Below are 26,919 nucleotides of genomic sequence, written 5' to 3'. Positions count from 1 at the left end.
GCATTTCGTCCTGAGGTGACATGTTCCAGTCAATATGGGATAATTGAAATCCCCACTATTATTGAGTTCTTAATTTTGATAGCCTCTCTAATTTCCCTTAGCATTTCATCATCACTATCACTGTCCTGGTCAGGTGGTCGATAATAGATCCCTAATGTTATATTCTTATTAGAGCATGAAATTACTATCCATAGAGATTCTATGGAACATGTGGATTCACTTAAGATTTTTACTTCATTTGATTCTACATTTTCTTTCACATATAGTGCCACTCTCCCCCCCCCCCCCACGACCTGTTCTGTCCTTCCGATATATTTTGTACCCCAGAAATGATTGTGTCCCATTGATTGTCCTCAGTCCACCAGGTTTCTGTGATGCCTATTATATCAATATCCTCCTTTAACAAGGCACTCTAGTTCACCCATCTTATTATTTAGACTTCTAGCATTTGTGTACAAGCACTTTAAAAACTTGTCACTGTTTATTTGTCTGCCCTTTTCTGATGTGTCAGATTCTTTTTTATGTGAATGTTTCTCATCTGATCTGGCCCATACATTATCCTCTTCCATCCTCTCCTCCTGACTAAAACCTAGAGAATCTCTATCAATAGACTCTCCTCTAAGAGAAGTCTCTGTCCGATCCACATGCTCCTCTGCAGCAGTCGGCTTTCCCCATCTCTTAGTTTAAAAACTGCTCTGCAACCTTTTTAATGTTAAGTGCCAGCAGTCTGGTCCACTTTGGTTTAGGTAGAGCCCATCCTTCCTGTATAGGCTCCCCCATCCCAAAAGTTTCCCCAATTCCTAATGAATCTAAACTCCTCCTCTCTAGACCATTGTCTCATCCACACATTGAGACTCTGAAGCTCTGCCTGCCTACCTGGTCCTGCACATGGAACTGGGAGCATTTCTGAGAATGCCACCATAGAGGTCCTGGATTTCAGTCTCTTCCCTAGCAGCCTAAATTTGGCCTCCAGGATGTCTCTCCTACCCTTCCCTATGTAACTGGTACCTACATGTACCATGACCACCAGCTCCTCCCCAGCACTACACATAAGTCTATCTAGATGCCTCGAGAGATCTGCAACCTTCGCACCAGGCAGGCAAGTCACTATATGGTTCTTCCGGTCATCACAAACCAAGCTATCTATGTTTCTAATGATTGAATCTCCCATTACTAACACCTGCCTTTTCCTAGTGACTGAAGTTCCCTCCCCCGGAGAGGTAACCTCAGTGTGAGAGGATACTCCAGCACCATCTGGAAGGAGGGTCCCAAATATGGGAAGGTTTCCCTCTGCTCCCGTTGACTGCTCTACTTCCCTGGAGCTTTCATCCTCCTCAGCAGTGCAGGGGCTGTCTGATCGGAGGTGGGACAATTCTACAGAGTCCCAGAAAGCCTCATCAACATACCTCTCTGCCTCCCTTAGCTCCTCCAGTTCTGCCACCCTGGCCTTCAAAGCCTGTACGCGGTCTCTGAGGGCCAGGAGCTCCTTGCACCGAATGCACACATATGCCACCTGTCCACAGGGCAGGTAATCATACATGCTGCACTCAGCGCAATAAATAAGGTAGCCCCACTCTGCTGCTGGGCTTCTGCCTGCATTCTCTCCTATAGCTACCTAAGTTAATGAAAGGGTATTATTTAAATTAAGATGTTTTGAATATAATTTAGTTTACAGGTTTTAAAGAACAGCAAGTGAACCTTGCCCCCTTCCTACTCTCCTTCCAAACTCCCTTGCTAAACTCTCTGTTAGCAGCCCTGTTCACAAAGCTCCCTGGTCGCTTGCTCACTGCTTTATAAATCATGGCCTTCTTGATAGCCCTGCCTGCTGACTAAGGCTCAGCCAATTAACAGAGGCTTCTAGCTTTCAAACCTTACATCAAAGCTCACATCTTTCAATTGCCAGCCACAGCACACGGTCCTTCAAACAAACAGACAGACAGACAAACACAAGCTCAGCACACAGCAAGTAACCCCCAAACACAAATACACACTACAGACAGCCACTTACCCCGAGGGTCCTGTATTTGCTCCTCCTTCACCTGGAGAAACCCCTTGCGAAACTCCCTGTTCACAGCCCTAGTCATAAGTGGTGTAAGGAAAGGGAGAATGGCCTCCTGATTCTAGGACATCTGGATTCTAGTCCTAGCTCTGCCACAGAGTTCCTATGTGACCTTCGGCAAGTCACTCTGTGCCTTTGTTCCCTAACTGTAGAATGGGGCTAATCTGTTTGTTTAGACTGTAAAGTCTTTGTCACGTGTCTGTCTGTGGACCAAGCACAATGGGGGACTCTCAGTGCCACCGTAATACAACTAATGATAGTTTGAGAAAGAAGGGGCTGGACCATCCTTTGTTTGGGCAGTGTCAGTGACTCTGGGCTGGACTCTGATCTCGTTTACAGCAGAATCAGGTCCCCTGTTTTTGAAATGCAGAAAATCCCCACACAAGCTAGCTTGGCTCCTACCCCTCTGCAAAAAATTCATTTTGCTTGCTATAGCAAGAAGTACACTGAAAATATTTGCTTTTCACTTTGTTTACTAACCATGAAGGTGAAGTGTAATTTTGTACTAGCTACACACTAAGAATACACAGTAGTTGATTGTAGGAGAGCCTTGTAGCATGAGACAGATACTATTTTTTAACAGGTATATTCTTTTGGCAGCTATTTCTTTTAGCTGACCCTGTGGTATTGGCTAGGTATCCGATACACAAAACAAACCAACCCTGTTGAACTCCTATTTTGTTTACATTGCTTGATAAAAGTAATTCAAGGACATTACATTTTCTTTGGATAGCTCTTAAATTGATAGAGTTGCATATGTCCTTTAGGGCACAATTGAAAGTATCCTGTGTGTCTTGCTTAATCAAGGGGTCACTATATGTAGACACCTTGAACTTGAGGAACGCAGATCTCCAGGGTGAAGATCAAAGAGAAGCTTCTATTACTGACATACAGAGAACATATTAGATGCATACAGATTCTTGGGGTGGGGAAAGAGTGCTTTGTTTTGATTTATTTAATTGCTAAATCAAAATGCCTTCTGGGGATTAGGCAGAGAAAGTGGAGTATTGAGAGTAGTAAATTCTGGGTCTCATCCTCTACTCAATTACACTAGCATAAATCAGGAGTGAGTCCAGTGATAATCTGAGGTAAGTGAGACCAAAAGTGGATCAAACAAATATTCAGACTCTCCTGTGGCCTTGGGAGAATGTTCCGACCTTCACTGTGACATGATTAAACAAGAAATAATGTAGCAGCTTGGAAAAAATCTGATTTTCGAATGCATGCTCACATTCTGATGGGAAACAAGGTAATGGAACAGATCCTTAGCCAATGTAACTGGAAGCCACTCCCCTGAAGCCAATGAAACTGCGCCAATTCATACCAGCTGAGGATCTGGCCCTATATTTCTCTCTCTTTCTGGGAAAGGTTTGGAAAAGATGGCCGAGGGGTTTAATGGTGAAGAATCTTACAATAGTAGGTGTTAGCGTGACTTGTGGCCAGTCTCTGCATGTTTTGCTGGCTCTGGTGAGGCCATGACTTTTCAGCACAAACCAATGGAACTTTGCTGCCCATCATTCTGTAAAATCAGATACAGCCCTGTACTGGGGACCTGCAGAAGCCACCATTAATGTCAACAATTAGCAGCAGCTACCACACAGTGAGATCTGGAATGCTACAATTGTTCCTTAAACTTAGAATAGGAAATAACTGTTATATCTCACACAAAAGACAGAGGTAACTGTTAATAAACGTTGACTTTTTTTTATGGCAGCCACTGTACATCTTGCACTTTGGAGCAAGTGGATTCTGAGAGCTAGTGGGTCTTTTCCATCAGTAACTTCAGCAGGCACTGAGACACAATTCAGGAAGGCATCCCTATTTGGAGCAGCATTTAAGCACGTGCTTAACTTTAAGTTCCATAGAAGTCCATGAGACTTAAGCACATGCTTAAATGTAAACATATGCTTAAGTGCTTTAAGGAATCAGAGCCTGAGTCTGTGATTGTCTTTGCAGCTGAAGCGTGATGCCTTAAATCCACAGGCAGAAGGCATTACAGCTGTTAACATCTCCAGTTGTAATAATCCAACCGTTTTCTGTGTGTGTTTCAGAAACAAATCCCTTGTACTTTATCTGCCGTTTAACATTTCTCTTGTGACTTTCCTTCAACAGTACGTGGCATTCGCCTCCCTCTTCTTCATTCTGGTCTCCATCACCACCTTCTGTCTCGAGACCCACGAGAGATTTAATCCCATCGTGAACAAAACAGAGACTGAATTCATTGGCAATGACACCCACGTGCGACACTACAGGGAAGCAGAGACCGAGGCCTTTCTGACCTACATCGAAGGCGTCTGTGTGGTCTGGTTTACATTTGAGTTCCTGATGAGAATCACTTTCTGCCCAAATAAGGTGGAATTTATCAAAAACTCTTTGAACATCATTGACTTTGTGGCCATTCTGCCTTTCTATTTAGAGGTTGGACTCAGTGGCCTGTCTTCCAAAGCTGCTAAGGATGTCCTGGGCTTCCTACGAGTAGTCCGGTTTGTGCGAATTCTGCGAATTTTCAAGCTGACCCGCCACTTTGTGGGGCTGCGGGTCCTGGGACATACTCTCCGTGCCAGCACAAATGAATTCTTGCTGCTCATCATATTCTTGGCATTGGGCGTCTTAATCTTTGCCACGATGATCTACTATGCTGAGAGAATAGGTGCTAAACCCAATGATCCTAGTGCCAGTAAACATACACACTTTAAAAATATCCCCATCGGCTTTTGGTGGGCTGTTGTCACCATGACTACCCTGGGCTATGGAGACATGTATCCTCAGACTTGGTCAGGCATGCTGGTGGGGGCTCTCTGTGCTCTTGCAGGCGTGCTGACCATTGCCATGCCTGTCCCCGTCATTGTGAACAATTTCGGAATGTATTACTCCTTAGCTATGGCTAAGCAGAAGCTACCAAAGAAAAAAAAGAAGCATATCCCGAGGCCACCCCAGCTGGGATCCCCCAATTATTGTAAATCTGTCATAAACTCTCCACACCACAGTACTCAGAGCGACACATGCCCACTGGCCCAAGAAGAAATTTTAGAAATTAACAGAGCAGGTAGGAAACCTCTTAGAGGAATGTCCATCTGACTTTTAACCTCCATACCTTGTAGAGATTTAAGATTCAGTCAGACTGCTTTCTTAGAGCAATGGGTAGCACATTTATCCATTATAGTCCCACCACCACACATTGAATATCATGTGTGAAGTTTAGGTTGTGGGGACAAATGGCGCAAGGGAGGCTGCTCAGCAAAATTAAGGATGAGATCATATGCCAGGAGCCTTAACTTTGGTCCTGGTCAAGGGAATACATGGTTCAAGATATTTCTGAAGAGCATTACATCTAGTGGAAGAAAATTTTAGCATTCTACAGCCATGTTGCTGGACACTATAGTGCATCATGGAGGCGCCTGAGAGCAGAATGCTTCCTAGCAGAGCAGGAGCTGACTACGCAGCTCTTACAGAAATTTCTGACACAATGAGGTCAGAATTTGAAGAAGCCAGATGTTTTTTAATTTGTTCCCAGCTGTGACCTTTCAGCTGTTTTTAAATGGCAGGTATTGTGCATCTGATTAAAGAAACTAGGTGCCTACTAAGTTGGAGGGATGACTACACTAACATGCATATTCACAAGGCAATTCCATCTCTTTCAGATGATTAACTGCAAAGTAGAACAATAGCTTAAATTCATGACACTAACACAAAATGACTCACTAGGAGACAATTATAGATGTAAGGATGTTAACTGCATAGCATGGAAACCAACCCATTCTATATTACACTAGAGCTTAGCATTTAGAGTTATGAAGAGTTTTGAACTACAGTAGCTAAAACATATTTGCTCCTCATGAAAGCATGGGTTGATGATCTACAGCTCTTTCAACCTTTTAGTAGTAAAGATTGACTGGGAAAAGGATAATATTGGTCATTTTTGGCAGATTTGTACTAAACAGTAATGAGTGATAATCTCGCAACAAGGTAGTCTTGTTTTTTAATTATATGGATTCATGGCAGCAATAGGAGAAAACCCCAATGACAGTAACATTATAATTTCATAGTAATTCCATTTGGGGAGAAATACTAGTCACCATGGAATATATTATAATATCCCATGGCTAGTGGTTAATTATGGGACTATCTCAGTTTTATGAGAATCCTCACCATATCACAAAATTATAGGGCTCCAATCTGATGATTCAACCCCATAATCTACTCTACTCATGGAATATCATCTATTTATTTACTGTGTGGAGACAGTAAACTCAAAGTAAATCACACTTAAAATAACACCATAACCATTTCGTACAGTGTGCATTCTTCAGCCTGTTACAAAATACTTCCCTCAGCGTGTATTGTGTTAGATAAAACAGGTCACCAATACAGTGACTCTGACTGAGCTTTAGTCACAAAGAGGCTTTTTGAAAGAACTAGCTTTCACCTATGATGGTCTTGTGTTCTTATCATTTTTTACTTTGAAGAAAATTCTGATTTGTCACTCCTCATGGGTGAGATATTGTCTCTTCATCTCATAGCCATGCATGTTGACGTCATCGGAAGAAGCACAAAGGAAGTGAGACCTTCCTTTGTGTGTGAATTCTACGATGCCAGTGCTAATTTCTCAAAGGTGGGAGGTAGTGAAAGTTGATTTTGGTTTGGTTTTTTTTCCTTTTGTGCAACTATGTAAAATCCATTTAGATGGTAAAGAGCTTTCATTTTTTCTTTTCTTTTTTAAAACTCTCCCATTGCATCAGGTCGACCACAATTCATGCGATAGACTGTCTCTTTACTATTTTACCCTTCATGCACACGTACGGTTGTATCTGTCCATTCCCCTCAGGTTGCAAATGCTTATCACAAAGTCATTTCCAGGCAAGGAAGTAACTTCCTCATGAATAGATGCTTTGTGGCTCTATAAATCAGGAGGAAAAGAGGGCACTCACAAAATGGTGGGTCACACCTGAATGTCACTCCAGCTACCCAGCTGTTATGTGGGCAGGGAGACACCAGACTCGTAGTGGTTTAGTGGAGAGCTAGAGAATGACTTCTTACCCAGAAGTCCCTTGCTGTAAGTTCCTCCAACAACATATCCTGGTCCTTGAACTTTTGAGGACTTGGGGCCCAAGAACTCTACGAGTTCAATTCAACTCCACACCGGTATCCTGATAATACGTGTAACTTTGGTTCAATGTGGAACTGTTTTGGTTCAATGTGGAACAGCTCTGATGTCAGCTGTTGCTACAATACATATGAAGTACTGATAGTGACAGCAAATTATCCATTTCTGCAATAATTGATTAAAAGAGTCTATTTATATATATATTTTTCAACAGCCCTATAACACACTTGTACTTCAACTGATAGAGATGGGCTCTGTAACCATGTTACTGGAGTTCTGATTCTGATCACCACTATGCACCACTGATAGCAAAAAATATTAGCCTTATATTTTAGCTTCCTATAAAGGAAAAGGTGTATGTGTGTGAGAGACAAAGAAAGAAAATCATAAATCGGATCAGAGGCACACTGTTAAAAACAAGCTCTGCACAGCCTTGTCTCCCAATCAGAAAGACTAGTGCATTAATCCATCTTGATACTCACTTTCTAGAGTAAGCATGTACTCCTAGGAACTGTACTGTGTGTGAAAATTAGCAAGAGTCTCAGCATTCCATGGAAATTCATAATGTGCAAGTAATGAATGTTCTACATACTGTAAAAGCTTTGGATTAGTCACACTGCCTGGTTACAGGCAACCGATTAACTGTGATTAACTAAGAACCCAAAATGTATTATTTAGTCCTAATGTCTCTAGCAAGAGATCCACTCCACTTCAAATATTTTCCCTTCAATTTTTATCTGTTAAACTCCAGTACAATTTCATAGCACTTTGTAGGAGATACAAGACAAACAACATGTACCTCTAGCACATTCTTTAAAATGTAGCCTGTTTAATTGCTTATGATTGAGACATCAAGTACAGTTATGTCTGCTATTTTTATAGCAATATGATAAAAATTCACAAGATGATGAAACGGGGGAAATGGTCCCACCTATTACAGTAGCACTCTACAGAACGATGCCCTCTTATTGGCAGATTCAGAAGTATGCAGTGGACCAAATGCTGTTCTCAGTCTTGTGCATGCAACACACTGAAGTCAACAGAATTCTGAGAGCCAGATTCTGATACCTTTACTCAGGCTGACCCTGAAAGCAGAAGTTAGCCCCTAATCTATGACTCTGAATAGCTCCTTTGTGTGATGACATGGCTTTCTGGCCATTCGTAGTCTGAGACTCCATCATTCACACTGAGGGGTCTTAAGTGGAAACTAGAACTGGTCAGAACATTTCAAAATGTTAAGAAAAATGAGGGGGAAATTGTGAACATGCCATTATTTCTCCTCCCATTTTCTGCCCTGCTCTACTGGAAATGCTACATATGTAGATAAGAGATGAGCTATGCAATAGAGTCTCTCCTAGGAAATGCCCGTGAAAGAACATACACGTATTGGGTTAATCATTTACACATCAAGGCAGTGATTCCCCAGTGGACCTAAGCTCAGGAATGTAAGGGAGAGTGCTGCCAAGGAACAGCTCATGGCTCCTTGATTCTCAGCTGTCTGGCCGTGGCTTAAATTAAATCATCAGGGGGAGGAGCTTTAACTGATGCCACTAATGCAAGGTGGCTCTAAACCAGTGACAAACTGATCACAGCAGAGTTTCTCCCGGCAACAACTCACCATCTCCCTGTCTCTCCTCTCCCTTATGTTTGGCAAGGAGGAGGCAGCTTCTGGGGCAGGAGGTGTGAAGTCATGGTAGCAGCTTGAAGTAGGCAGTGATTCCTTCTGTGCAGGGGGAATTCTCTGGGGACAATCTCTGGCCACTTTAAATTCACTTTCTGCCACTTACGTAGCAAAGGAATATTGGCAGATTGGAGAATTGGATCCAAAATGATACAAAGGACTAAATTTCACTCATGACTAGCTTGACTGTAAAACTACTTGAAACCTAGACTTGATATATACTATGTAAGCCTAGTTGTCTATTCCTTTAAAACAAGCATATGCCTTTCCAAGCCCTTATCCCACCAGATATGATTCTGTTGCTATTTACTATTCGTATTGCAGTATGACCTAGTGGCCACTGTCATGATCAGGGGCCCAAAGAGAAAGAAAGAGATAATCCTCTACCCCAAAGACTTACAGTCAAAATGACCAAGACAGGCAAAGGGTGGGTAGACGGAAGTATTATCTTCATTTTACATACTGGTATTTGGGAGAACATGAGATTAAAGTGACTTATCCAAGGCCACACAGGAAGTCTGTATCAGAGTTGGAGACTGAGTTGAGATAGCCTGAGTCCCAGAATCCTGCCCCTAACAAAAAAAAAAAGACAATTACCAACAAATAGTAATAATTTAATAGTAATCACTTGTATATCATCCAAGGGTCTCAAAATGCTTTGCAAGCATTAGGTCTCCTAACTAGAGCTGCATGAAAATCAAGTGAACCCAAATCTGAAAACAGAATTCAACCTAAACTGTTCAGCCTTACTGGGATTGTGCCCAAAGCCACACCTGCCTGACAACTACACGAAACTCAGCCCAAGATCACAAACATCTGCAAAACAGGGCCAAGTTTCAGGTTGGTGACAAAGCCTCAAAACAGGAAAAACAAATCTCCAAACTACTTGGTTTGAGGTTTCGTTATGAAAATTTCACACGAATCTCCTCGTCCTCACCCCGGTGTGCCTGCCCAAAAGATGTGCTGGCTTTATGGTTATGTCCTACAGTATCCGTAGGAAGAGGTAGATGCTGCTGCTTGCCAGTCTATAATAGTGGGTCTGGAACAGTAATGGAATCCATAACTCCTCTTGGTGTCTGTAACATCGCCTGCATTTTGATGCCACAAATAAGCTGCACTCAAATGGAAACAGAGAATGACCAGAGTTAAGCAACTAAAGAAAAGGAGATGGGTGATTTTTGTTCCCTGACATGCGAAAGGATCTACCCAAACCTTTTTTCTATGTTAGGAGTTTCTATACATACACATAATTTGAAGGGAGACATTGCAGGTGCTTTGATGCTGCTCCAGAACCCTGAGATAAGGATTCTCTCCACCCTGAGTGCTCAGCACACTGCCTTTATCTGAGCTATGGTCTGGATAGAGAGAATCCCTGGGTGTATGCATTGTGCACTCTGGGTGACTTCCTTGCAGAATTGTCAACAATGAAGACTAAATTCTCCACTCAGTGCAGATCTTGGGAAACCAGGCTGTTACTGAGAGCAGTGCCGGGGAAAGGATTGCAAGGGAATCCAGGGCTGGAGAGGAACAAAATAAACCAACACTCCATAGCTAGTGCATTACCTTTACATCTGCACGAACCTTTGCAGTTGTTATGCTCTGTTGCTGAGAGAAAAAATGACCAGTACCCATCCCCAAACTCTCCCACTCTCTGCATGGGATGGGACAAGACTTGACTCTAAGAATTTTTTATTTAATTGTAACATATCAAGAGAGAGCTGATCTCCATTTTTAAATATGATTTGGGGCTCCCTTTGGGTTCAGATTCATTTTTATCAGTGGAAACATTGTCTAGAAAAGTTGATCTAGGCTTAATTTCTTCTTCCTCGACCCAAATAAACCAAATAACCTGCACTCAAAAAACATACTGCCTCTGATTTTCAGGAGTGCAGAGGTCCCACAACTCCAGCTGGATTTAATGAGAGTTGCGGGTACTCAGTAGTTCTGAAAATCAGGTGTCTTGTCCACTAGTTGCAGTTTGTGATCGAAAGCAGGTTTTATGCAACCTACTGCACATTTGGAAGGGTATGGCTACACTCGAAACTTCAAAGCGCTGCCGCGGGAGCGCTGCCACAGAAGGCTTTGAAGTGTGAGTGTGGTAGCAGCGCCAGCGCTGGGAGAGAGCTCTCCCAGTGCTGCACGTACTCCACCACCTGCACGTACTCCTCCTCCGTCCACACACATTTCATTTTTGAATTGTAAATGGCATTTCTAATCTTTAAAATTCAAACACCATTTAATAATTCCTAATCTCAAATATCAAAATATGAATATTTATAGAAAAACAGTGCAATAATGATCACCTTGGTGTCACCCAAGATTTAACCCCGGGCCTTCAGCTACAGCATAAGCTCCTACAGCTTGAGATAAAAAGACTAAGTCCTCATGTCTGGCACCTGTCATGGTCTCGTGTCTCCTGTAGGTCATGCACAGAGGTGGTTCTGTAATATCCCTTGAACAGTGGATTCCAATAGCACCTCCTAAACATTTCATTGGGCAATTATCCACCTGTGGTCTGGCTTCCTGTAGTAGCAATAGAACTACAGTATCGTTCTAATTCAAAATTTTAATGAATATAAATGTCATCAATCCATTAAAATTTGAAAGAACCTTAGGGAATTGTGAATGGAATATTGGTCTCCTAAGCCATGGTTCAGGTCAGAGAGACAGTGGCTGAAAGTTTTTACCATCCAATGGTTGTTAGGAGGCTTACGTGAAACAAGATGGTTGTCTCAGTCCAGGCTGTAATGGAGAAGCTGTGGCCGAAGCCCCAAGCCTCTGGGACCCTTCCTGGCAAACCTAGCTGAGTGACCAAGTATTGAATAGGAATGGATGTGGAACTATCCTCGCACCCCGAAAGTGGAGCTTGTAAATCAAATAGGAAAGAAATATGGGGAAGTCTCTTCTACCTTGCTTGTGCTGTACCTTTTCTGTGGTTAAAGAGAGGACTTCTGTTTTCAGAGTAGTCAGCTGGGCACTTTTCACATGTACTACATCATTCATATGTACTACATGTGAAACCAAAAAAATAGCTCCCCCATTATCCCTTAGGTGGCTTCAGCCTTTGCTCTCTGGAAATAAACTGGGTCAGATCTTCAGCTAGTGTAACTTGCTATAGCTCCGTTTGGAGCTACACCTCCTGGGGGGAAAACACTCCGTTGAGGTTGGCAAATAAGTATTATATCCCTTCAACAGATGGGAAAACTGGGACACAGACATCTAATTCTCAGGTCATTAAGCCCACTTTCTGCCAGTCCTCCAGCACAAAGCAGCCTTAAACCTGGCAGATCCAGCTCCTTAAGTATTCCCTCACAGTAGCGGGATACTCCAATGGCACAGGCCTGCCCTAGCAGCTCCTGCATCATTCACTAGTGCAGGTGGTGTTACTGGGAGGGAAAGGGTTGAGCATCCCTCCATCTGACTGATCCCCAGTGGCTGGAATTGCCATTCTGGGTCATGGGAAGCCAGATGTAAAATAGAGCAGCTTTTACATCTGAGCACTGTTTGGCTGGAGCAGAGGAGTTAAATGATTTGCCCACTGCCACGGAAAGAATTGGTAACAGAGATGGGACTAGAACTCAGGCACCTAATGCTATGCTCAGCCCACTACACCACAAACTTCTTACTTTATACCTGATTTAGACTCCATCCAAGCTTTCTCTGTTTGTTACTTCTAAGAAGATTTGCTTTTACAAAACAAGCACAGACCAGAAGTAACCAGTAGTTTACCCATTTCTGCTCTCATTGTTCTTTGCATTCATCCATGCTCCATACCCTACAGATCATCATACTGTATTCTTTATTTTTCAAATCTAAACTAGATCCACAATTTGGTGCTCTAAGATCTTAAGGGAGATGAACTTTACCTAGCGAGGAACCAATACCTGGCTCACCAGACTGAGCTTATATGTTGCACCATTCCCAAATACATGACCTACCCTAGGATCCACTGGAGTCTATGGAATTACTAGGATTTTAATTTGACTCACAGAAGTACAAGATCAGTGTACAGAATTGGTGGACCATCTCTAGCAGGGACTGCGATGTACCTCTTTGGAAGGCAGCACTTCCAGGAGCAACACCTCTCACCATGCATTATACACCTTTCCAATGGTATCTTCAAAGCAAGAAGCACTTGACCTATTCATGCTCCTGTACCTACTCCTTGTCTCCAAACTATCAACAGACAGGAAGCCAACATGCTGTCACCTCACTTCAGGAAGTAACGCCCCTTGAAGGTGATATTCTCTGACAGTGATGTCACAATGTTGGCCAATCAGGATTGTCTAAGGCAGTAACCTTTTTCACTGAAGTACCTTAATTGGGGGGACAACTTTACCTGGAGGGACCCATTTCAACATGGTGGTGAGTAAATATTCAGAGGTAGGTCGGGTTTGAGGAGCATCTGGGAATTTATCTAGTATACTAAATTTCTGCTGTAGAGGAGACAAATTCTGCTTTCAGCTCTACCAGTGTAAAGCCTGTTGGTGTGACATCTACTCAAGAATACTTCAGAATCAGTTTTAAAATATACAGTAAAATAATATTCAGGTGTTTGTTAAAGATAACTACATCTGACTCTATACAAAGCGTGAAAATCTTAGGGTAGCTAAAATTAAATTGAGTTGCTGTGTAGGAACGAATGAATTCTTTTACATGTTCTTCACATTTTCTCTTTCTCTTTCCTCTCTCTCTCTTGTTCTGTTTGTTAACATTTACTTGTTATTACTGTATGTTGCGTGCAACTTGTGTATGTTACAGACTGTCACATTTTATTCTGTGAAGTTTTTCTCCAATCCCCATCAACCTGAGCTCCATATTGGGCAGCAGAGGAGATTACAATACTGTTCTTTAAATGCAAAACGACAAGGAATGTCACAGACTATAGGTAACTCCATTGAGGTTGTGATACAAGGTATTAATGCAAAGAGTAAGTACATGATGCAAGAAAGCACTATCTAGCTAATGTGCTATTTCTTTCAGATAGTCTGCATGGAAAACAATTTTCATTGCTCTCCAGCAGAAAATTTCCCAAACCTATTGGCTTAGAGACCTGCTGTTTTAAAAATCAGTGATTCCCATCTTAGCACATCATAGTTCAATTTCAAAGACTCAAACCCACACTCTCTGTGCTGTACTTCCATCCATAACCTCCACGCCATCATTTCATTGTCAATTGCTTGTGGCTTATTATATCTTCCCCATCATTCTTTTTATAATCTAATGTAGTTAAATCCCTTGCACTTTAAGGGCCTGATTTAGCAATGACAAAAACAAACCTCTGTGCCTGTGATCCACATTTCTGAATCCTTCCCAAGGGTCTGGAGCCCATAAAACATTATTTTATTTTTGTAGCTTAGCATGGTCTAGAGTGGAAGCCAAATGGATATTTTGTTGAATCAGGTCCTGGCTGAGGCTTTTGGTTGTCGCCTGCATGTTATTTGTGGGGTCTGGGAGGGAATGATAAAAAGAGGCTGAGAGGTATTTTTGTGTTTGTTTTCTAGAGAAACACCATTACGTTTATTGCTTCTAACCTCACTCTACGTTGCAAGTGAGATATATTTTATTTCAAACTCACAATTGCCCAGACACTAAAGCAGCAAGGTTGTATTTTTATCAATTCATAATTTATTCCCATAACTTCTTGTTTTATGGCATGCTCTGACCCTCTCGTAAACTGTGGGGAGACATAGAAGAGTTCACCAGCAGGAGGGAGGGACATGGCAAAAGAGACAATTCCACCAATCAGATATTAAAAATAGTGGGTTTCTCAGGTGCTCAGCAGCTCCCAGGATTTGGTCCTACATTTTTACTGGTCTCTACAATCTCCTTTGGAACTTGGATTGATCACTTTTACACAAAAAAGGGCAGTTTCTTAATAGTTCAGCACAGGCAATGAGAGGAGGATGGGGGGTAAAGTTGGCTTCAAGTCATCATTTACGTTTTACCTAGTCTGGGGATGCCTAAAGGTTTGCCTAGTCCCCACCATAAGCTACAGCAGCGTCAGGGCTGCTTGAATTTGCAATCAACTGCCTAAATGACCACGTGGCTGAGAATAGCTAGAGCATGGCAATTCTCCAACCACACCCTCTTCTTCCTGGCCATGGCCCCAATGCTGGTGGCTGCTGGGGGTGTCAGAGTCATTACAGCCACGGAATTCTCCTACACCAGGGGTGTTCTCTGCTGGGCAGAGATCCATCCTCTCTATAAATAAATGAGAGGGATAAATACCAGGGAGAGGGGGGAGTTCTTTAAGTTAAGCACCAATATGGACACAGGAACAAATGGATATAAACTGGCCATCCACAAGTTTAGGTTTGAAATTAGACAAAGGTTTCTAACAATCAGAAGAGTGAAGTTCTGGAATAGCCTTCTAAGGGAAGCAGTGGGAGCAAAAAACCTAGCTGTCTTTCAGACTGAGCTTGAGATGTTCAGGGAGGAAAGGGTATGATAAGACTGCCTATAATGGCATCTAGCCAATCTGTGACTGTTAGCAACATATACCTCCAGTGGCCGGTGATGGGACATTAAATAGGGAGGGCTCGGAGTTACTATAGAAGATTCTTTCCCAGGTGTCTGGCTGGTGGGTCTTGTGCATATGATCAGAGTCTAACATGGTCAGTGATTCTCAACCTATTTACCATTGTGGGTCGCATCCAATACTACCTGTGTGGACCTGAGGATGTCACATGGGCCACAGCTCTGTGGGCCGCAGGTTGAGAACCACTGGAACAGATTGCCACATTTTGGGGTCAGGAAGGAATTTTTCCCAAGGTCAGATTGGCAGTGACCCTAGTGGTTTTTCACCTTCCTCTGCAGCATGGGGCATGAGTCACTTGCAGGTTTAAATGAGTGTAAAGGGTAAATTCCCTATAGCTTTATGTCTTTAAATCATGATTTGGGGACTTCAGTACCTTAGTCAGAGGTTTGGGATCTATTACAAGAGTGGGTGGGTGACTTTCTGTGGCCTGTGGTGTGCAAAAAATCAGATCAGACTATTACGATGGTCCCTTCTGACCTCATTGCCTATGAGTCTATTGTCGCCCTTTTACACTGCCAAAATGGCGTAAAGGGAGGCCATAAAGTAACAGTCAGGCCCATAGATGTTCAATGTAATGGTCCCTCCTCTAGTCACAGCATTTCAATTAGATTTACCTTCTCTGATGCAACAGTGCAAAGAGGCTAAATGCTGAGCAGCTGCTTCTACAATGGGGATTATAGGCAGTATTCACCTAAGAGATACTGTATGTTGGGAGTAATGCAAAGCGTCAGGAACTGAAGATCGGCATGCTTGCCAGAACTGAGATCCAAAAGAGCTTTAGTAAGTGTTTGAATCTATCCATTCATAGGATATACCCATGTCTGTGTGGTGACCCCCTTGAAGTCAAGGCTATCGAAACCCTGCAGTGTTCTGGACAAGTTGGGATTCACCAACTGAACCCCAGAGGTTTGGTTTGCAAGGCCTGGAAGGTTTGCTTGGAGGTTTCAGTTAGACTGGATACCCTCAACAAGCAGATCTTCATCTTCCAAGTAACTAGTATCTTCCCAGCACTAGCCCTTCCCTACAATCAGTCATTTCTTCCCCCATTCCACCCCACCCCACCCTCACATCCAGACTAAAGACCTCTTTTCTTACCTTGATATAGGGCAATGAATGTCTTGCTGCTTCCCCTTCTGGGGCCAAGAGGACTCCTCTGCTGCACCTCTGGGTCTCTGTGGGGTGCCAAGTAGCTGCTCCTTCAGCAGGGTTTGGTCTCTGAGGAGTAGATGTGCGTACAGAAGATCACTGTAACCTTCAATCCTTGAACAAGGGCAGGATATGCTGCAGTACTTTTGTGGGAGCTGAAGAAACAGCCCTATGTCTCTTGGTACCTGGCTCTCTAATCTAGGGCTAATGAGGCCCCAGACACTTTAGCATAATAGCAAGGGAGCCCTGGCAATGATCACGCCCTGGGAGAGACAACCCATAAATCTACCATGCAGGATTTCCTTGGCTATCATGCTACGAATTATGGGAGCATATCTCAGCCCCATTTCAGTTGAAGTGGCCCATTCTCATTGCACCTCAGGTCATGAAGGTGGCACCCTTTGCCTGGCAGTTAAATCCTGTAAAGGTTGGAGAAGGCAACAACCCACAGTGAGTGCCCTTTCAATCCACCCAACCCCACAGCCTCTGCTATTAGGGAAAGTGGACACTTCACAGTTCTGAAGTCAGGAAAAGGAGGGAGCCACCCAATCCCCACAAAAAAACCCCACACCTCCCGAAGACATTACGTTAAGAATGGTTCTGTTGGTTGTTATTGGGTAGTTGTTGGGGGCATGGAGAAGTTTGGCAAGAGGAAAAGAGAATTTGTTTGGGCTTCCCAAATGTAGGAACCATCTCTGCATATGTTTGCCTGCATTCAGAAGCACACAGTGAGGCTCATGGATGCATTGATACATTGAGGTCTGTGAACAATTCGATCCAGGGTTCAGATCAAGTAGGTCTGAGGCTCAGTGCAAATATTTCTCACAGCTCTAACTCAAGCACAAGCCAACAGTGGCAGAGAAGTCAAAATGGCAGCCCTTGAACCTCTGTCTATAGATCCTGCCATTGGGAAGGAGGAGAGCCCACAGACTGGGCATGGACAGTCTCTGTTATAATCCTCTTCCTGCATGTGCAGCACTCAAAGCACAACAGTAGAGATACCACACACTGAGGAGCGGAGATTTGTGTTTTGGCTGGACTGTGTCTTGCCTTTCAGTTTCCTGGCAGCTTTTATTAGTTTGTATCATTATCTTTCTATTTCAAAATCTAATTTTTGTCTGGAAAAGTCCTTGGCATTTTAATGGCAGTTTCCTAAAGGGGGTGAGGGGTGGGATGAAGAAATTTAAAACAGGGATCCCAATAAGGTAATGATGAAACAAACTACTTATCTGGGAGATCTGCTGGTGTTTCTCCCCATATCTAAGACAGCTGAATATAGAGGATTTTTAAAAAGCTTTTGTCATTAAATAAGCATTTGAAGGCAGTTTAGTCCTAGAAATGGGGCACTGGACTAGGATTATTCCTGAGACTCACCTGTTGTGTTACATTGGGCAGGTCACTACACCTCTCTGTACCTTCGTTTCCTGATGGGGGAAATGGGGGTCATCACAACTGCTTTCCTTTGTAAAGCAACTGAAGATCTACAGAAGAAACCTCTCTATAGGCCTGATCCAAAGCTCACTGAAGTCAATGGAAAGAATCCCAGATCAAGCCCTAGAAGAACTAAGCACTATGAATTATACCATGATTCAGTTAATAGTCCTAGCATATCCATTATCTGATGGATAGAGCTTCTTTGGTGCTTTTGTATTCCCATAGTAATACAGCATTTTGTTAGATATTTTAATCTGGGGGTATATCATGCTACAGATTTTTATAAAGAACAAAATCTAAGTGGCATTCTATGTAAAACAATGTTTTTTATTGTGGTAATGCTCTGGGAGCCCCAGTTGTAGACCAGGGACCCAACGTGCTAGGTTCTGTACAAATGCAGAACGCCTTTTTGGTCCCTGCTCCAAAAAGCTTACAATCTAACATGAGACAATAGGCAGAATATGGTTCCCTGGTATTGCATTCCTCCCTGAGACCAAGCATCTTTCCTTGGAAAGGTCACTACAATTTCCTTGGCTTCAGGTTTTATTACTAACATGAAGCCTGATCCTGCTCTCATTGAAATCCACAGGAGTTTTGCAATTGGCTTTAATGAGAACAAGACCAGGACCATAAAAACTGGCCCCGCTTTGCCCAAAGGTTTACTAATATTTAGGAACTATTTGACAAACCTTGGTCCTGTTTGGAGAGAATTAGGGTGATTTGAAAATATTGCCCCCTATGTCGCCCATGTCCCATCTCCAATTCCATCAGTGGAGAGGCCCTCTAATATCAGGATTTAAGCTGGCCCATAAAGCCTACAGTGCAAATTTCAGTTAACTGTGAAGTCATTTTGCATCCTTCACATTCAGATTTTTTTTAAAAATACTTAAATGAGTGGAAAATATAATTTGACCTAGGCTGATATTATTTTATGTCAAGTTTAGCCTAATGCACATTTTTGGAACAAATATGTATCCCAAAATATAAAACAGAAATGATGCTACAGACATCACTCCCATTGACTTGAACGGTGCAGGATCAAGCCCTAATTCATTTAGTTGCCTTCCAGTAAAATCACAGTCCACTTTTTACTTTTAAAGTAAAGTGTGTAATTCAAGTAAATGCGGGAAGTGACATTTGGGCCAAGTTCAACTGTACACTTAAGCTCTGATCCAACGCTCACCAAAGGGAATGGCAAGACTGTAGTTGACTTTGGATCAGTCACTTACTCCTCACTCCTGAAATGGTTTAGCATGTATAGAACTCCCAGCGAAGACAGTGGGAGTTTTGAGTATTAACTTATGTATGGATTGGGCTGAAATTTAAATTGCTGCACATAAATCCATTACTGATACGCAGACTATCTAAAAAAATATGATCATGCAGTCCCCCATTCACAGAAATAGAAATCAACTTCCCTCCACAGTCATTTCTGTCCGTGACATCCCTTTCCCCCAAATATAGGCCAAATTGTCATCTGTGATTAGCAGTGCAATTTTAATTACCACAGTGCAGATCTCAATGGCATAGCCTACATGTCTAGTGTGTAGCACTGCCATTGACATCAACACAAGTACTATGGGTGGAACAGGTTTCAGATTACACAGAGAGATCCATAGCTCAGATTGCAGAAGAATGATTTGCTCACAGTTCCTTATCTTTAGGAACTCCTGAAATGGAAAGAAAATGCTAAAGTGGCTATTATTCAACAATGTGCATTTATAAATCATTAAATGCTCTGAGAGCAGCAACTGGGGATATAGGGTCAGAGGCAGCCTGAAACCAGGTTCAGTCACATGTGGGAAGGTCTATGACCTCTGAAAACTCCTGTAACATTTGAGTAAATTTAATACTAATGAAAGCAAGAAACTAACTATGCTTAATTGTATCACATATACCGTGGGCAGTTTTTGTACACGCTTCCTGGCATAGCTTTGCCATGCACCTCAATCTTAGTTTTCAATACCCCTTCCATTAAGCAGAGCTGTAGGGATGGTTTCATGACATGAACAACCAGGAACAGGAGTGATGCCCTCAAATTCATTTTCACTTGTGACTTGAGCTGGAGGCAAGGGCACAGCCTAATACTACAAAGCATTCGTTTTCTGTATGCTGTGGGAGTGCTGTCTTTCAGATGAGATGAAATGCTGAGGTTGTGACCATTTGTGCACATTGACAATCTCGTACAGTTTTTGGAAACAGTAGGATGTTAACTCCAATGTCTCAGCCAAATGCCAACTTGAGTAATTCTGCCTAAATTCTCTCTGCAACTACAATTGGATGAGGCATGCTTCACTTCCTGGCCTGAAGTACAATGGCTGTGGTGTGTGCTGTGAAACAGTGATATGTTACACCCAGGACATAGCTGCATTTTAGTGGTGGATGTAGTGCTCCAGGGGTTTAGTTTGCATTTTAGCTTGTACTTGCAGAGTGCTTTACAGTGTTTGAGAGTGCTATCTAAATGATTGCTTATTATTAGATATGAGTCTGAGCCATACAGTTCTGATCTGGAGAAGGATACAAACTTTCCTAATGTTCAGATACACAGGTTGGTTCAGGACCATCTCTAATAAATAATATAATCTAAGACCCTATGCAGCAATGAGCTCCACACTGAAAACAGTGGGGCTCTGTGCAGGTGTAGCTGTCCCCCCTGCAGCATCAGGGCCTATCCTGTAGATGTGAAGGTTAGTACACTAACACGCTGTGTTGCGGATCCCCTGAGGAATAGCAATGTTCACAGTTTATATCAGTGCGAGTTTTAAAGAAGCAGCTCAGTATCATGTGATGTCGTGGTTATTAAGGTAATTGTGTGGTTTTTGTGCAAAGTAAACAGGAGCATGAAATATACATATATTATTCACACACAGGAATTGCAATCAACCTATGCCCCGAAACTTCAGAAACCTGTTCAAATTAGTCATCATTAATTTCAGAAACTATCTTTTGCTTCTCTTACAGCGTCTGATGCATTAATAAAACTAGTTGGTCAAAAAACAAACAACCCCCCCGCCCTTACCACTTCCATATTCTATGGGGAAATGAAGTGATCACTTCTGCAAGAAGGAAAAAAAGATACCAGTAGGAGGGTGCAAAATGGAGTTGATTATGTGGGGAAACACTTTATCTGCTTGGTGAAAAAAATCAAGACATGAAATGCAATTAGCATGTATGTACCTAAATAGTGTACATACCACACAATAGTATGCATACCACACATATGTGTCTATATCTGTGCTGATCATTTTATATGATAATGAGAAGAGTGCTCTATTTTCAAAAAGCCCTTACATATTATTTATCCATCATGCCCTTCTGAAACTATTGCTCTGGAAGGTTTGCTCATCCTATTTAATGCATTCTCTCTGTTTAGGGTTTCTATGTAGGTTTGGATTTATTTTCTTTCTTGGCCTCAGCTCCACTGAAAAATAGATGTCAAAATTGCACAGGGTTTGGAGCAAGTCAGCAGGTGTTTTTGGAAAGGGGGTTGAAATAAAGCTTATCGGTGCATTGTCCCTTTCATTAAGAACTGTAGGATCACCTGCAGTGTGCGCCCTACAGTACTAAATAATAAGCATTGTGCAACCGAGGTTTAGAATGCTGCAAATTTCTGAATTGTACCCACTCCATTAAGCACATAGCTTAGCTTTTGTGTACGGGTTATATTTTGACTGTTTCCCCCTCCATTTAGCTGAAATGTCCCTATTGAACTGTGCCATATTTTGAGTATATTCTCAATATACTAATTTGCACTATGAAAACATTTTACAAATCTTGTAAGAGCACTTTGAATTGTTTTATGACTGTGAAGCAAATCAGATACAGAAAATATTCCATTCTGAGTCTATCTTCATGGGGACATGTGGAGTAAAGTGGACAAATTTAATGACACATTTTCATTATTTGCAGTCAGAGGGTAAATGTTACTTAATTTATTTTCAAAATCCATGTGCTGCTGTATTGTTTTTCACCTGTGACATCCTCTGCTGGCATTGCATAAACTGCATATGTCACAGAATAAAACATCAGAAAGTGGATTGTTTTTTAAAATCCATGTTCTGCTGTCATATTCCCATACATCATGTATGCTGTGCGTCCATCTAAAATGTGTACTACCATTCTGTGTATTTGAAAATATAAGCAAAACAAAACAAACTGTTCAAACTTTGGGGATCTTTTGCCCACGTAATATTGTACAAAGATATAAATCTGCATGAATAGAATTTACTTTACTACTACAATGCAACTCACCATTAACTGCCTCTCCAAAGTTCTATGCGTTTTAGTAGTTTTCATGAGACACAGATCATTCATATGCCATCTTATGTCATGCTAAACATGATCTAGTTTCTAACTGCAGTCTTCTGCTCACAGGACTAGGAACCAAGGCAAAGCAGTTTCTGAAACTGCCCCATATTTGTGAAAGTACCACAGGTTGCTGTTCTATCTAATAAGACAACATTTCATTTCTCCTTCCACTTAACGTATTTTATTTTATGTTGGTGCAGTGCACAAAGCCACTGTGTCTAGGACAAATGTGCTACCTTTTAAGCATCACCATGCTACTCCTTAGTTGTGATCCCGAACCTACAGATTTAACTCTGATAAACAGTTCTTAGTGTTTCAATAGCCTTCTGCTTATATGTTTGAAGATTCGAAACTGAATGGTGAGGTGGCCAAGGCGGCGCTGGCAAATGAAGACTGTCCCCACATAGACCAGGCTATAACGCCTGATGAGGGCCTGCCCTTTACCCGCTCTGGCACTCGGGAGAGATATGGACCCTGCTTCCTCTTATCAACCGGGGAATATCCCTGCCCGCCTGATGGAGGAATAAGAAAGGGTATGTAGCTGAGGTCCTGTAACCACATAGTTAGTGACCTTGTTTAAGAAAAAAGAGAGAAAAAGTCATCTACTAGTTATCATGGACTAGTGGGCTTGGTTTAGATATGCACTAAAATAACAACCTGATGTCTGCATTTTGAGTTTTTAATCTATTTCTTTGGGAGAGGAAAGCTGCTAGAGCTCCCGTGTGCAACTGCAGTTTAGTCTTCCATGTTAGCTAGCTCAGTGAGCTTCAATGGCCAATATTCTGCAATGTCCTTAAATGATTTCATCCTCCAAAGACACATCGATTAATATTTATGACAGCAGTAAAGGCTGCCCATTTGGAAGACTCGTAGTTTGTAATGTGCTGTGAATGGCAACACTTTGGAGGGCAAAAATAAATAAATGCCCCAGCAAACGTCAAGAACCACAAAGTGATTATTCAGCTGCGTTTATACAGCACTTCAGTTAATTTCTTTGTCATGCCTAGCTGTATAATTGAACATAGAGAGAACTTCACATGGGAGCATTTGTTAGCATAGACCTCTTTTAGGACTGGAAAGTAATCTAACTAAAATTGGTTTCCTCTGGTAAACTAATATTTACCATAATTAATTTTTAAAATCCTGACTGCTCCCAGAAGTAATTTAGTTTTACTTAGATAATGGTCAGAATCATCCATATATTCAGCAACATTAGGTCCTAAAATAAAGAAAAAACAAAAAAGACTTCCTGTAATTTTTTTTTTATGATAGACTAAATCTTGCCCAAATGGTTTAATCCAAGAAAAGCAAGCAAACCAAAAATGCAGATATCTTTAAGTGCATAAAATTAGAACTACATGTATGCATAAAAGTTAATTGGTAGTGGTTAATTGCACTAAGAGTTATCTATCATTGAATCAGTGTCCGTCACTGGTGTACTGTATAGAGTATATAATATATTCAGTATTTTAAAAAAATGCAAAGATTCTATGATGTAAACCATACCATGGGTATGGGTTTTAGAATTCCCATGTGCCATTGTATGATGGACAACAGTCTATAGTAAATGCCAATTATAGATAGTGTATGTAATTATAATTTCTAGATTTATCATTAACAAAGATATAGTTGGACCACTGCACTTTCATATGAAAGTATCGCTAAAATTTACCTTTGTAGCAAAGTGTTTTACCTGATTCTGTATTGGATAAGCACTGACCATTTTCATTTAGCCTGAGCCAGTTTTGGTTGCTTCAGTGGATCAGGAGAATGCTCCAAATGGCACACCTTTTGGTATGAGGAATGTATAGTTCTCATGATGCACTGAAACATGAAGCAGGCTCTCTCTACTAAATGAAACAGTGGCCGGTTGACTAAAGAGAAACAAATGTCAGCATATTGTTGGCCTGTTTGAAACACGTTGAGAGCATCTTAATTGTTGTTCCAACTGAATTTCATCCATAATTTGTGCAACTGTGTGTGTATACTAGCTGAAGTTGTTTTTGTGCATGTCTGGAAAAGGATGGGAGTGGGAGGGGGAAGGGGAAATTGAATGCATGCAAACTAATTTTTTTAAAATGTGATGAGCAAATGAGTAGTATCTCTACAGCAACTGAACAAATGCTGTTTTTTTTAAAGCTACGAGTCACCTTAATTTTTGCCTGAGGTCCAAATACATGAGTCAGTGGGGGAAAGTGGGATTAAGTTTACACTGAAAAGAAATAGAAAAACCCCTCAGCCTGACTTTTTGCCCCCAGTTGTTTTAAGACAGAACTATGACACTGCCAACATTATTATACAGTCTGCCCATTCCAGAGAAATCATTCTGCTTCCTCCCCTCCTCCCCCCATTTTTTTAACTTCCTCCTACTTACATGGCCTTCTGAACTACGTTGCAAGCGATACTACTCTCAGCATGTCAATGCATGAGGATGCTACTTAACTGGCCACGATGTTGACCTCATTCTTAGCCCATTCTGTTGTTGATCCAATGCTGTACTTTGCATTTTTCTTTTAAATGAAGGTTATGAAATGTCACGGAGCCTTAACAGCATAGCTGGCATAAGCGGAAAAGCGATAGGATTATCCTCAGTGTCTGCGCCCTACAGCTCTCCTAGCCCAGTGAGACGTTCTTGGTCTCCCATCCCATCTATTTTGTAGCATGGATCAGTAGCAGAGAATGGTCTAAAAAGCTTTATTTACAATTAGCCTATGCTATGTTTCATATAATCCAGGTGACTAAGTCTGAAGATGTCATGTCTCACAGTAGCACTTCGTGGGCATGGTGTTACTACTGACATTTGGTGACAACACCCTTAAATAGTATAAAGATGACACTAGGTGGGCATTAAATAGTAGTGGTGGGCCATATGCTGCATGGTATTGGTCCATAGGATGAAGGGTGGATGCACCAGATAATTTCTTTAATGGTGCACCATGCTGGTATGTGCTTATCTTGGCTAATGGTGGATCCACTGGCTCTTATGGAATGAGTTAGACATTTAGTCAATAATGAAATGTGCCAACGATTGAAGATTTTGATTTTCTCAGGATATATTTGAGCCATAGGAACCCTGCAGGAGTTTGAGCAAACAAGCACAGTAGGATGAAACTTTGCATGGGCGCCTATTATAAGTTGAAAGCAATACTCAGAAACACTGTAGAGAGGTCTCAGTCTGGCTGACTGCATGGAAAAAAATCCTGTTGAAGAAGAATATGGCTGCCTCTGCATGTAGCTACTCTACCTTTTCCTCTTTCCTTTAAAACTAAAATGCGAAGCTTGATTTGAAAAGCGCAGGAAAGAAGCTCAAGTATTGATTGTATTCTTTACATGCAGATCTTTGCAAAGAAAGTCCTGTCATTGCTAAATATATGCCAACAGAGGCAGTCAGAGTGACTTGACAAGGCGAGATGGAGATGAACATTGATGGCTAATAAACATCTGTGTGGAACTGTGCAGGCATAGAAGACTTCCTCATTTGGACAAAGTAAACTTGCTCCATGCAGGTTTTAAGGATGATTCTATGTGGTTTCAGAGTTGTACTAGAGATGCAGGCTTTTTCTACGGCCAAAATGTAACAAAACTGTAGAAGATCTCTTCTTCCTTTCTTTTTTGTTTTGTTCATAGCATGAATTGCATGAAGTAAACAAAAACTGCAATTGTATGATTAACTTTAAGGGGGGGGGGGAAGAAAGTTATATATTTCCTTTGAAAGCTCTTTACTTTTACATACATTGTTGTAGCCAAAATGTAAAACATTATAAAACTGTACATTTCTTTGCTATGGATTGCTTCTTTTTGTATACAAGATACAGAGTAATGGTTTTAAATAGTGCAATCAGGCAGTCATCGGTCATATTGACCATGCCTTCATAATTCATCACACTGACATGGAAATCAAGAACTTTTAATTCAACTAGAATTGTGTAAATTTAGGAAACTCCTTTTTTTCCTGTCTGTTTTCGTTGGCATGCTTGTGACACATGGGACCTTTCTTTGGACCTGATGGTAACAGCTGGTCTAGATTTAATTTCCAGCTCTGGTTATGTTGTATTTTATTGATGTATAGATCCAACGTGAAGACCCTTCATAACAAATTGTTCATATTAAGTAATCAGTATGGATTTGAAACAAAAAAAAGTGTTATTTTAAAATTGAAACATAGTACAAAAATCAGGAGAATACTCAAGTATAAACTTGTCTCAAAGTTTAAGAAACAAGACAACAGCATTGTATGCAATTTAGTACTTCTGAGTAAAATGCACGCATAATGTTATGCAAAACAATTCTAGCATGAAATAAATTTTGTATCATGGTTTCAGTGCCTGCTGTACAGTGTAAAGCAGAATTATTTTCTGAAGTGATCAGGGGTTTCCAGAGACTTGCATCTGAAATCTTGAATAAATATATAGTGTTCCCAACAGAAATGCTGGAGAGAAGCTTGGTATTGGTTTGATTCTAAAATGGTAATTTTGGTTAGTGGATAACAAACGAAGCCTGCAAATACTTGATACAACCTATACAACCTGTGACATTTTCACAGCACTAGTAAATATTACCAGGGAAGATAAAATCTAGAATTATTTAGGTATCTCTTCATCTCCCCCAAAATAATAAAAGTTTGTCTTTTTAGTAGATGAAGTGAA

The 26,919-nt window shown here is 41.4% G+C and overlaps 1 protein-coding gene across 2 annotated transcripts in view; it reads left to right on the top strand.

Annotated features, from left to right (window-relative positions):
• KCNC1 (potassium voltage-gated channel subfamily C member 1) overlaps positions 1–25,959 on the top strand; it is a 142,723-nt gene extending 116,764 nt beyond the window's left edge. The window contains exons 2-4 of one of the 2 annotated variants that reach the window (XM_032804475.2): positions 4,172–5,105; positions 22,618–22,806; positions 25,610–25,959. In XM_032804475.2, coding sequence (XP_032660366.1) covers positions 4,172–5,105; positions 22,618–22,806; positions 25,610–25,674 — 1,188 coding nt within the window. In that variant the 3' untranslated portion in view covers positions 25,675–25,959. The remainder of the gene's footprint in view (positions 1–4,171; positions 5,106–22,617; positions 22,807–25,609) is intronic. The other variant, XM_032804482.2, reaches the window with a different exon arrangement.
• Positions 25,960–26,919: the final 960 nt, after the last annotated feature.

Source organism: Chelonoidis abingdonii, chromosome 4 (genome assembly GCF_003597395.2).
Source record: "Chelonoidis abingdonii isolate Lonesome George chromosome 4, CheloAbing_2.0, whole genome shotgun sequence".
Lineage (NCBI taxonomy): Eukaryota > Metazoa > Chordata > Testudines > Testudinidae > Chelonoidis > Chelonoidis abingdonii.
The sequence above is the reverse complement of the archived record's forward strand: the minus strand, read 5'-3'. Positions and strand labels throughout refer to the sequence as shown.